General features: G+C 47.2%; 1 protein-coding gene across 6 annotated transcripts; it reads right to left on the bottom strand.

Moving 5' to 3' along the window:
* Positions 1 to 1029: 1029 nt before the first annotated feature.
* On the bottom strand, positions 1030 to 12098 carry GPR45 (G protein-coupled receptor 45). Of its 6 annotated transcripts, none has more exons than XM_082218802.1 (2): positions 11993 to 12098; positions 1030 to 3339 (listed from the first exon to the last, which is right to left on the bottom strand). In XM_082218802.1, exon 2 carries the CDS (start codon positions 3103 to 3105, stop codon positions 1969 to 1971), a length of 1137 nt encoding a protein of 378 aa, XP_082074928.1. In that variant the 5' UTR covers positions 3106 to 3339; positions 11993 to 12098; the 3' UTR covers positions 1030 to 1968. The 6 variants fall into 6 exon arrangements, with proteins under 6 accessions (XP_082074928.1, XP_082074930.1, XP_082074933.1 ...); XM_082218804.1 differs by lacking the exon at positions 11993 to 12098 and adding an exon at positions 11556 to 11703; XM_082218807.1 differs by lacking the exon at positions 11993 to 12098 and adding an exon at positions 10975 to 11087.
* Positions 12099 to 13163: the final 1065 nt, after the last annotated feature.

Genomic DNA, 13163 nt, shown 5'->3' with positions numbered 1-13163 from the left:
GTGTGTAGGTAATGTGCTCTTTTACTACGTTATTTGTACATACAAACATACACATCCATCTGTGTTGCTCTGTGTCACTCCTAACACAGTGGTACCTCGGGTTAAGTACTTAATTCATTCCGGAGGTCCGTTCTTAACCTGAAACTGTTCTTAACCTGAAGCACCGCTTTAGCTAATGGGGCCTCATGCTGCCGCTGCGCTGCTGGAGCACAATTTCTGTTCTCAGCCTGAAGCAAAGTTCTTAACCCGCGGTATTATTTCTGGGTTAGCGGAGTCTGTAACGTGAAGCGTATGTAACCCGCGGTACCACTGTATTCAGTTTAAAAGATTGGAAAAGCAGTGCTGCCTCTTTGAGTGAAACCTTTACAGTGGTGCCCCGCAAGACAAATGCCTCGCAAGACGGAAAACTCGGTAGACGAAAGAGTTTTCCGTTCTGGAGGTGCTTCGCAAAACGAATCTCCTATGGGCTTGCAACGCAAGATGAAAATGTCTTGCGAGTTCCTGTGGGTTTTTTGAGAGCCAGTGTGGTGTAGTGGTTAAGAGCGGTAGTTTCGTAATCTGAGGAACCGGGTTCGCGTCTCCGCTCCTCCACCTGCAGCTGCTGGGTGACCTTGGGCCAGTCACACTTCTTTGAAGTCTCTCAGCCCCACTCACCTCACAGAGTGTTTGTTGTGGGGGAGGAAGGGAAAGGAGAATGTTAGCCGCTTTGAGACTCCTTAAAGGGAGTGAAAGGCGAGATATCAAATCCAAACTCTTCTTCTTCTTCTGCTTAGCTAGTGACTGAATAGAACCGATTGTTTAAAGCAGGGTTTCCCAAACTTGGGTCTCCAGCTGCTTTTGGACTATAATTCCCACCATCGCTGACCACTGGTCCTGCTAGCTAGGGATGATGGGAGTTTTAGACTTAAGGGTCAGACTAGGTGCAGCATTATTTATCATGGCTGCCTAATAACCTCCTACGACCAGCAAACAAGCAGGAATCTATAAAAAGACCATTTAAAACATTAATAAATAAATACAGAAACAATCGCAGCCAAAAATTATATATTGGAGTACTAGTTTTCACACCGTAAACAAGATACATGACATAAAACAGTGGATTATAGCTGAGATGTTAAAATCACAAAGGGTGTAAGAGAATTAATCATCCTCCTGGCACCTAAAGGCGCCAGATGAGCCTCTCAGGTAAGGGTATTCCACAACTGGGGTGCCATTCCTGAGAGGTCCTCTCTCCAGTGGCCATTGGAAACTTTGTTCACGAAACTGATGGTGGGTGGTGGTCCTTCATCAGTATAGCAGCCAGGGGGTTGGGCTCATCTCCTGCAGCCTCTGTGGTCCCAAAACTAATCTCTCTCTCTCTCTCTCTCTCTCTCTCTCTCTCTCTCTCTCTCTCTCTCATACTGTTATTTTTAAGAGAATAAACCTAGAAAGAACAAAATGTGATCTTGCATTTAACAGCACATACATAACCTGGGCTCTTCCATGAAATTAAATGTTTTAAATCACAACCCACTTTTGCTAGATTGTGCAAAATGATAGATAAAACACAAGGGAAGATTTCTGCCTCATTGTGTTTTGTCGGGCTTCACACTGCCAATTTGTTGCCGCGTGTTGCTCTTCGCAGGACAAACCTAAATAATATAATGGGGAGTCATGGAGCTAAAGTCCGATACCGATTATTTCACCGTGTGCGCTTGGCTGTTGGTGATGCTTTTTCCTAAGCAGAAGAAAATAGAAGAAAATACAGGCAGTATATTTTATTTGGCAGTGTATTTGGTAAGACCATAACACTTGTTTAACCTGACAATGAGCCTAGTGTGGGAAGTGCTTCAATTTAATGAATAACAAGAACAAAACTCCCTAAGTTTTCTGGGTTACAATCAACACATTAAAGAAAACAGCATGGTGCTGTGAGGGCAGTGACGGAAGATACAAGCTGCTCAGTATTTTTTTTTCTTTTTACGGTTCCTAAACTGCGGATTGGTGCTCGCTACAGACATATATTGTGCTTGGCCTTATTCTCCTTTTCGTTCGTCCAGGCACTTTGGGGAAGATCTTGAATGTTTTTGGCATGAACTCCAGACAGGCCTCGCGGAACTTCTTGATCCTCCAACAATAGATGACAGGGTTGAATACGGATTTGAGGTAACTCAGCCACAACACACAGGTACTGGTGATGTAGAAAGAAGGGCTGTAGTAGAAATTTCTGCTAAACACCGACATCAGGCTAAACACCGTGTGCGGAAGCCAGCACAGAGAGAAGCCGACGAAAAGGATGAGGATAGTCGTGAAGGCCCTGGTCTTGAAGCTCATGTCGACGTTCATCTGGTGAGGCTTCTGCAGTCCGGTGAGGCCTAGTTTGCTCACCTGACTCAAGCAGACGCTCTCGGCGTGGTTGTGGATTCTGACGGTGTTGCGGCGGACAGTGTTCAGGATGCAGAGGTAAGAGTACAGCATGATGCTGAACGGGACGAAGAAAGCAGTCGCAAGGAGCATCACGGCGTAGGCTCGGTCTGCAGGGCATTCTGTGTAGCCCAGGACACACTGGGGAGCGCGGCTCGGGACTTCTACGAACATCCACCCAGCCACTGAAGGGAAAGAGATGCAGAAGGAAAAGGCCCAAGAAACCGCAATCATGACTTTGGCACGCTGGGGGTTGAGTTTGTCTTGGCGCTGGACGATGATGAGGAATCGGTCGACGCTAATGATCAAGAGTATCGAGACGCCTTCCAAGACGAAGAACCAGTACAGCATGGCAGATATTCGGCAGAAGCGAGCCCCGAAGTTCCAGCTCACCGTCAGAACAGTGACGGCGGTGAAAGGCATGCAGAACAACGACAGCATGATATCCGAGAAAGCTAAGGTAGCTAAAAGCAGGTTGATCGCCGAACGCATGGCTGGTTTCTGGTAGACAATCAGGCAGACGACGGCATTGCCCAAAAATCCAACAGCAATCATGAATAGCATGATAATGGCCAGCAGTATCCTGAGCGGGGTTGGGAGCACTGTGTAACTGGGGTCTGTGAGCCAGGTGCTTACATTCAGAGCGACAAAGGAGTCTGCAGGAGTCTGGTTGCATGCCATCACAGTGCAAAACGCCGGCATCCGAGATGCCAAACCCTCTTCCTGCTAACTCAATGGCGGCCGCCATTTTCCCATCTTATCGGCCATACAAACTCAAAGCAGGTGTTAGTCTGTGGCTATGTCTGTCTGAAAAAATGTTTCTTCAGCAAGCGTTGACAAAACAGATTGCAGCAATTTTAAAGAAGCACGGGCTTCTGCAGCTCCCAAATAGAAGCGTGGCCATTATCAAGTGCGTATCTTCAGAGAGACGTGGCTCTGGAAAATCAGAGAAAAGAAATATGGTGGTAACTCATCTATTGGTTTTTTAGTAATATGTCTACATTGATGGTTTCCTTTCCATTGAAAAAGTATGGGCAAGGTACTGAATACTCAGTACAGTGGTACCTCAGGTTAAGTACTTAATTCGTTCCGGAGGTCCGTTCTTAACCTGAAACTGTTCTTAACCTGAAGCACCACTTTAGCTAATGGGGATGCCTGCTGCTGCCACGCCGTTGCTGTGCAATTTCTGTTCTCATCCTGAAGCAAAGTTCTTAACCCGAGGTACTATTTCTGGGTTAGCAGAGTCTGTAACCTGAAGTGTATGTAACCTGAAGCATATGTAACCCAAGGTACCACTGTATCATACAACAAAGTGCCACTTCTTGGTTTACAACATCTAACTTCTATATTAAAACTTACATTTAGATCTTTTACTTTGGTAAGCCACTTATTCAGTGACTGGGAAAACCTTGGAAACTGGTTGCCTGGCCATTTAATAGCTTCCTTCTGGCACGAACCTTAAAACCTTTTTGTTTATAGTATTTCTAAACAATCTTATTGAAATATTCAAATCAAAATTGCATGGACAAACATGACTCAAAAGCAAGCTTCTGAGTTGTAATATGGTACAGCATTATATGAAAAATATTGGCACCTTGTGATTACCACCACAGTGTGCCAATTATATTAGTTTCATTACTGTGGGATCAGGTTTCATGGCTGCTGACGGCTACAGCGAACACACTCTGTACCAGAGGCCTGAATGCCACTCTAACTGCTGATCCCACTCTGTATTCAGAAGCGAATCCCCTTGCTGGGACAGGACTTTCTCTGATACAGGAATCAGCCTGCGAAAAATATATATGCTTAAAATAGCAGCATGGAGCAACCTAAGATGAAGAAGGGAGCATGTTTTGCTCTCTTTCATGTAGAGCAGGGTCTGGTGGCCTGTGACCAGCCAGATCTTTGCTGGAGTACAACTTCCTTTATGCCTGACCCTTGGCCATTCTGGCTGGGTCTAATGGGAGTTCAACAACCTAGGGGAGCCACAAGTTCCTCACTCCTATTGTAGAGAATGGATTTCCCTCTCTGTATGTGAACAAAGCAGGCACGTGAATTAAACACGCACATATGGCTGCCCTAGGTGTAACAAATAAATACAAAATAAAAAAATTCCTTCCAGTAGCACCTTAAGGACCCCTGACCATTAGGTTGCCGTGGCCAACTGTGGGGTTGTGGCGCTCATCTCGCTTTATTGGCCAAGGGAGCCGGCGTACAGCTTCCAGGTCATGTGGCCAGCATGACTAAGCCGCTTCTGGCGAACCAGAGCAGCGCATGGAAACACCATTTACCTTCCCACTGGAGCAGTACCTATTTATTTACTAGCACTTTGACGTGCTTTTGAACTGCTAGGTTGGCAGGAGCAGGCACCGAGCAACGGGAGCTCACCCCGTCGCGGGGATTCAAACCGCCGACCTTCTGATCAGCAAGTCCTAGGCTCTGTGGTTTAACCCACAGCACCACCCGCGTCCCATAGTAGCACCTTAGAGACCAACTAAATTTGTTATTGCTATGAGCTTTGATGTGCATACATCAGGTATCCGAAGAAGTGTGCATGCACACAAAAGCTCATAGCAATAACAAACTTAGTTGGTCTCTAAGGTGCTACTGGAAGGAATTTTTTCATTTTGTTTCGACTACGGCAGACCAACACGGCGACCTACCTGTCAATACAAACCAACTGAAACACTTCTACACATAACTGTATTGCGGCCGCTCAAGTAATGCAGTCTATTCAGTAATGCAATTCGGAACATCAGAAATCGGAAGTAACAAAAGCAGGAAAAAGTGCCTTGGAACAGCAGTGTTCCCTTCTGCAGAACCATCAGCTCAGCAATAACAAGATGTTCTTTTTCTGCACAATGTACTCTCCACAAGCAGCAAACAAGCAGCTCCCCTGCTCTCCTAGGCATGAGTAAGTTCTCTTGTAGGGTCCTAGGCTGCCTTAAAGTATGTTTGCTCCAAATCCCTTGTCCCCGCCCCCCCCCAATTTTGCTCTGCTACGATTAAGAAGTTAACACACACACACAAATGCAACTCATATGTAGCCCCTGGCTTCCAACACTGCAACGGGGTGATGGTCAGTGCATTCTCCTGCAGGTTTGGGTTTGCTCAGGTGGGTTGATTCCACCCAGAAGTGAGGGACCTTTGGTCCTCCAGAGGTTGCTGAACCACAACTCCCATCATCCCTAGCCACGCTTTTGAGGGCTGGTAGCTGCTGCAGTTCAGCAACCACTGGAGGGCAGAGGTGCCCAGCTCCTGATTCAGCAAAATAATCAGGGGTCAACTGATTTTTGCCTTCCTCCACAGGCAGATTTGAGGAATGTTGAGCTAACCCTTCAGAACAACCGCTGAGTCTGGGTCCTGCTTCCTGCAGTTCTTGTTCAGTGTTCACTCTCCCCTCCATGTGCTGTCAGCCTCGTAAAACTTGCCTCATGCAGCAACCATGCGCAGTGGCTGGGTGCAGCTGTGGAGTTAGAAGCCTGACCCAAAGATGCAATGAGCTACATCCGGCCTGCAGGCTAGCAGTTCACCATCTGCAATATCAAGGAGGGATAAATTTCCTGCACATTGCCTTTTTTAGCTCCCCACCGCTGACCTCCTGAGGTATCAGAACATTAACTCTTGGATCTGGACCCACGATCTAAAGTAGTTGTGAAAGAAATATAAAATACAGTGGTACCTCGGGTTACATACACTTCAGGTTACATATGATTCAGGTTACAGACTCCGCTAACCCAGAAATAGTACCTCAGGTTAAGAACTTTGCTTCAGGATGAGAACAGAAATCGTGCTCCGGCAGCGCGGAGGCAGCAGGAGGCCCCATTAGCTAAAGTGGTGCTTCAGGTTAAGAACAGCTTCAGGTTAAGTACGGACCTCCGGAACAAATTAAGTACTTAACCTGAGGTACCACTGTAAAGCCTGTTCACATCATCATCATTATACCTCACCATCTGATTTGTTCTTCCAGAAGTTTGCTTTAATTTATTCCCAACAAAAGATACATTGGTTTTCCCCCATTAAATATTTCCCTGAGTTTGTTCTGAAATAAATAATAATAATAATAATATTTGAGAAAGAAGTTTCAAAAAGCATGTCGTGGAACAACCTACCCCCCGATCTGTTGTCATTGTAACCCGTTGCCTGTCAGACCTTGTAGTGAAAAATTGCCCCGTTTTTTTTTAAAAAAGAAATTGACACGACAGAGATGCATGGGCAATATTTAAATGAGCCACTTAACCCGACAGTTCCAAATGCTTCCCGTTGAAACAAAACATTGGTCTTTAAATAAATGTGTTTTGTTAAATATTGGACAAAAGCAAGGCTTCCAACTTGAACCTTGCGATAAGGGCTATCTCTGATCAATGAACTGTCGCAGCAAGGTAGCTCTTTGTGAATGGCACAGAGCTGTGCATGCCATTCTCCCCCACGCAAGGCTTCAGCGGGGCTCCATTAGCCGGTTGACTCGGATCTCATCAGGCAAGGAAACAGCATTCATATCCGTCTAGGTGTCACCATAGCAATCCCTCACTTGAAAAGGAGACACGACCTCGGTGGTAAATTAGCGAGCAATCCATCGTAACCAAGGGAGAATAGCGCATATTTGAAGCAAACTGACAACTTGGGGAGGAATTAGAAAACAAACTGGGGGGGCGGGGGGAAGAGAGAAGCACCCTAAAGTAGAAGTGCGACTGGGCTGGATGAGACCAGAACACTTCCAGAAACAAGGACTAGCCAGGCAAGGTTGGGTCTCACAATCTTGGCTTATTTAAGTGGATGGCTTCCCACAATGAGAAGTTTACCTGCAGTGTTCAACGTGCAATCAGTTATAGCTCAGTAGGAATGAATCTGCCCTACGTTCTTGCATAATAATAATCCAGTGTTACCTCAGGTTAAGAACTTAATTCATTCTGGAGGTCCGTTCTTAACCTGAAACTGTTCTTAACCTGAGGTACCACTTTAACTAATGGGGCCTCCTGCTGCCGCCGCACGATTTCTGTTCTCATCCTGAAGCAAAGTTCTTAACCCGAGGTACTATTTCTGGGTTAGCTGAGTCTGTAACCTGAAGCATCTGTAACCCGAGGTACCCCTGTAACAACAACAACAACAACAACAACAACAACAACAACAATAATAATAATAATAATAATTTTATTATTTACACCTCACCCATCTGTCCAATGTCACTTTCAAAGGTAGCCCCACGTAGAGCTCATTGCAGTAGTCCAAGCGGGAGATAACTAGAGCATGCTAGTGATTGAGATGTACTTCAGGAAAGGGTCATTTTTGGAAAGTTGTAGAGGAGGTGGGCTGTCATGGTGATAAGGTAAAGGTAAAGGTACCCCTGCCCGAACGGGCCAGTCTTGACAGACTGTGGGGTTTGTGCGCCCATCTCACATTTATTGGCCGGGGGCCAGCGCTGTCCGGGGACAGTTCCGGGTCACGTGGCCAGCGTGACAACGCTGCTCTGGCGAGCCAGAGCCGCACACGGAACGCCGTTTACCTTCCCGCTGGTAAGCGGTACCTATTTATCTACTTGCACCCAGAGGTGCTTTCGAACTGCTAGGTGGGCAGGCGCTGGGACCGAACAGCGGGAGCGCACCCCGCCGCGGGGATTCGAACCGCCGACCTTTCGATCGGCAAGCCCTAGGCGTTGAGGCTTTAGCCCACAGCGCCACCCGCGTCCCTGTCATGGTGATAACTAGTGCCAGATTTGCAAGGCTTCCCTGAGAGATGCTAAGCTGGTGCATTGGACTACATGGTCTGTCCATCCTTAGGAAACAGAAGCTGACTGAACTGTAGGTTTTTGGAGAGAAAGGCTGACGGCAGGCCAGAACTACACCACACCCTGCAATGACAGTTCCCAGGAATCTTTAGGAGAAAGAACAACTCTTAAACTGGCTTAAGTCTGAAGAATAAAGGTAAAGGGACCCCTGACCATTAGGGCCAGTCATGGCCGACGGTGGGGTTGCGGTGCTCATATCGCTCTACTGGCCAAGGGAGCTGGCGTACAGCTTCCGGATCATGTGGCCAGAATGATTAAGCCGCTTCTGGCGAACCAGAGCAGCGCACGGAAACGCCGTTTACCTTCCCACCGGAGCAGTACCTATTTATCTATTTGCACTTTGACGTGCTTTGGAACTGCTAGGTTGGAAGGAGCAGGGACCAAACAACGGGAGCTCACCCCGTCATGGGGATTCGAACTGCCGACCTTCTGATCGGCAAGTCCTAGGCTCTGTGGTTTAACCCACAGCGCCACCCACCTCCCAGTCTGAAGAACAGATTTACCCAAATACTGTGCAGGACCTTGGTGGAATCATTGGCGCAGTGAGTTAAGACGCCAGCCTGCTTGGTTCAGCTAGGTTACTAGGCTAAGGAAGACAAGGATCTATTTTTTTAACTAAAGGCATTTTAAGAGATGACGCCGAGCTGGAAGATGTTTTAGAGAGATCCACTTCAAACAGGAGTAGGAAACAGCTGTTCCATCTGTTATTGCCCCAGAGAGGCTCAGCTGTTTTGTAAAAATATTAGGAACTTGGGGCGGCAGAAAGGGAGAAAGAAGCAAAGTTATGAGCACCGAAAATGGAAAGGTTTCAAAACTCTGGAAATCTGGTCAATAAATACACAGGACACACTAAAATATGAAATAAACAGAAAAACAAAAACATCAAACTGCTGCATTATAATTATTGTTATTTTGCAGATGAGGCAATTCTCCTGAGATTTATAGCCTATATATTATATAAACTTGAGGAAAAGTGTGTTCAGTAAAGAGTGTACCAGTTATTGGGGTCAGGGGGAAAGAGGTAACTGCTTAACTCAGGGGTTCCCAACTTGGCGCCCACACAGAACTCCTGTGGCATTCATGAAAGGTCTCAGTAAATTTCCCCTCAAAAATCCCTCATCCATTTGAGGCTTACCTCTCTCCACAGTCTATTTCCCAGTAATCATTTTCTTCTCGGTTAGGCTCCAACCTTTAAAGTGAACTCCAGTGGGGGGAAAGTGCCTCATCAAACAGAGAGCGAGCCTCTAAGCCGTGGGTAAGTTAGGAAGACTCAGAACTTCTGACCTACACATTCCTTTCACTCTCAAAATTTATTCCTCTTCAGTTTGGCTCAAGAAGCATTACTAACAGCAAACAGCACTATTAAGGAAAGCTAATTTGAGAAAACACAGAAAGATCTTGATTTCTGTGTCCAGAATAATAAAAATCAAGGTATTGTGTGGTCACTTATTTTTCTAAAATTTTAAGCTTTTTAAAAAAACTTTTCCTAATTGCATATGTATTAGAATCAGACTCACGGTATCGAAGAACTAGAAGGGACCACAAGGGTAATCAAATTTTGACAATGTGGGCTTAAATGCATGACCCTGAGATTGAGTCTCATGCTCCACTGACTGAGCTACTATGTCTATGTGTTGTGTTCCCCATTTTTTCTCTTTGTCGTCTTATACGTCACGTTTACGATGCCAGAAGGTTTTGTTCAATCTCCTTAGAAATATTATTTATAATAAAATAAAAGGATCCCTGGCCTCGTTTCATAGGTAATTGGGAGAGACCTGCGTTTAGGAGAAACGGGCTCTGCTGCCATCATGGATGCCTTAGCTGCGATTCCTGCATTTCAAGGTCCCTTGGGGTCCCTCACAACTCTACAATTCTATGATTCTAGGGCAATTTGGCTGTGAGATACCAGAGGTGAATTACTTGCTCTGCAATGAAGCTGTACATCAGATGCCCGAAGTAAGAGCCACCCAGACAAATAGCTTCCTTTGGGCAAACCGCCATGAAGACAACATGCGGTATAACAATACACAACCATTAGCACCATACAGTGGTACCTCGGGTTATAGATGCTTCAGGTTACAGATGCTTCAGGTTACAGACTCCGCTCACCCAGAAATAGTACCTCGGGTTAAGAACTTTGCTTCAGGATGAGAACAGAAATTGCATGGCAGCAGCGCGGCAGCAGTGGGAGGCCCCATTTGCTATAGTAGTACCTCAGGTTAAGAACAGTTTCAGGTTAAGAACGGACCTCCAGAACAAATTAAGTTCTTAACCCGAGGTACCACTGTACTGAACAATCTTCTATGCACTTACTTCAAAGTCAGCATCTCAAGTTCACACCCAGGTGCACAGGATCTTTGGAAATTGTGGATCAGGTGAGGTATAAACCAGGCACCAGACCAGAAGGCTGATTATCTACTGCAGGCTTCCTCAACTTCGGCCCTCCAGATATTTTTGGCCTACAACTCCCATGATCCTTAGCAAGCAGGACCAGTGGTCGGGGATGCTGGGAATTGTAGTCTCAAAACATCTGGAGGGCCGAGGTTGAGGAAGCCTGATCTAGTGCAAGATCCTGTTGTCACAGCAACCACCCTGATGCCTGTGGGAAACCTTCAAGCAGGAGGTCACTCTCCCATTCTGTGGTTTCCAGAAAGTGGTATTCAGGAGCAATACTACCTCCGACACTGAAGGCAGAGAGCACCCGTTGGAGCGATAGCCTTCTCTTTAGTAGTGAGGCATGTCTGGAACCCCCAGAAGGGGCAAGATCTTCTGTGACCCTGATTCACCTCCTCAATTAGGAATTCCTTCAGGAGGCGAACTGGGTCTGTTTTTGAGCCATGCTTCAGGCGGCGGCGGGGTGGGTGTGTCACCCTTCTGCGGACCACCACCTTGCAGCAGAATGGCATGGGAATGGTCTTGAATTAAGGGGACTCTGCCTCTCCAACTCAGAATAAAAGAATTGCAGAGTTGCCAAGGGACCCCGAGCGTCATTCTGGTCCAGTCCCCTGCAATGCAGGAATCCCAGCCAAAGCATCCATGACAGATGGCCATCCAACCTCTGCTTGAAAACTTCCAAGGAAGGAGAGAAAAACCACTGCAATAAAAAAACAGGGTTTCCCCACAAGGGACTGTTGACTTTCCAAGTGAGCCATTATTTTAGCGAAGTTCCTGCTCTCATTAATTTTTTTGACCATATCCCTTCATAAGGACCCTACATACAAGCCGTGTTTCCTTACCACGGTCCTTTGACCGTTCTTTACTACGCTGCACATGCTGAAGTGCAATTAAAGAAAAGATGATGCGGCAGAAAACTAAGTGCCGGCTAGTTACATAATACATTTAGCTTCCTCTCTTGCACCTCGCTTACCGTGGCATTTTGCAGAGATCGGTGCAACACCCCGATTTAGTGGTGGTGGTGGTGGAGGAGTATTTGGAAAAATGCCTGTCAAGAGAGACAGGCTGCTGCCAAGAAAACCGGCAGGATAGCGAAGCGCACCATCAGAGCTCCCAGACAGACCAAACCGCTGCACCTTGGCGCTAGACAGCTACTGCAGGCAGCGCCATGCAAACAGCCAGCCCGGGCTTCAGTTTCTTGCAGCACCGGGAAATGCACGGCTCCCCCCCCCCTCTTTTTTCTGCTATGCATGATGATCCCCGGTTGCTGAGAGTTTAATTCAGGCCAGATGAATATGCATAGTTAAAAGGTAGCAGGAGGTTTCTCCACTACCCGCAAACCCTTAAAAAAAAAAAAAATCCGGTAGCTTGCCCCTCCAGACAACGCGTGCGCGCATCCGAGCCACGTACCTCGTTTCCGCTGCAAGGAAGCAGGCAGCCGCGGAGAGGCGAGCGCTGCGCCCCCGAGACGGCGACCCCGGCGCGCTCCATCCAGCGCGCACTCTGCGCTCTCGCCGAGCGCCCATCCGCGCCCAAGCGGCTCCAGGGCTCGGAGGCGGCCGAGGACGATGAAGGGGAAAGCGCCCCCTCTACAGGCGCTCCCCCCGCGGTCCACAACCGACAAGCGAGGGCCCGCTCTTGGTCGGAAGCAAAAATAGATACAGTACATGTCTTTAGACCGCTAACCATTCCCTTCCCCAGCGGCTATTATTAAATTATTATTTGTTGTTGTTTAGTTGTTTAGTCGTGTCCGACTCTTTGTGACCCCTTGGACCAGAGCACGCCAGGCACTCCTGTCTTCCACTGCCTCCCGCAGTTTGTTCAAACTCATGCTGGTAGCTTCGAGAACACTGTCCAGCCATCTCGTCCTCTGTCATCCCCTTCTCCTTGTGCCCTCCATCTTTCCCAGCATCAGGGTCTTTCCCAGGGAGTCTTCTCTTCTCATGAGGTGGCCAAAGTATTGGAGCCTCAGCTTCACGATCTGTCCTTCCAGTGAGCGCTCAGGGCTGATTTCCTTCAGAATGGAGAGGTTTGATCTTCTTGCAGTCCATGGGACTCTCAAGAGTCTCCTCCAGCACCATAATTCAAAAGCATCAATTCTTCGGCGATCAGCCTTCTTTATGGTCCAGCTCTCACTTCCATACATCACTACTGGGAAAACCATAGCTTTACCTATACAGACATTATTATTATTATTATTTATTATTATTATTATTATTATTCAAAAGAACAAGATGGAGCAAGCGTCTTTTCTCCTGCGGAGCTGGCCACACCCCAGGAAATGGCTTTGTCTGGCCAGCTGAACATGCATGCGAAGGCAGGCTCCAGTGGATTGAACAGAGGAGATCAATAGTGGGCGCAACAGTCAAGAAGGTGCTTTTGGGCTTGTTCACCTGGGAAGGTAGCCCATCTAGGAGAAGGAAAACACTGATCCTAAACCTCCACTGCCTTGTGGGATATCTTTGGGAGAAGAAAGGGCTAAGGAGTGAACCCTACACAAATCCAGAGTGCAGTCCCTAAGATGGTTGGGTGGTGCTTTGTACACCTTCCTTCTGGCAACTCCTGGTGCCAAACATATTGC

Source organism: Podarcis vaucheri, assembly GCF_965113315.1.
Source record: "Podarcis vaucheri genome assembly, chromosome: 4".
Classification (NCBI taxonomy): domain Eukaryota; kingdom Metazoa; phylum Chordata; class Lepidosauria; order Squamata; family Lacertidae; genus Podarcis; species Podarcis vaucheri.
The sequence above is the reverse complement of the archived record's forward strand: the minus strand, read 5'-3'. Positions and strand labels throughout refer to the sequence as shown.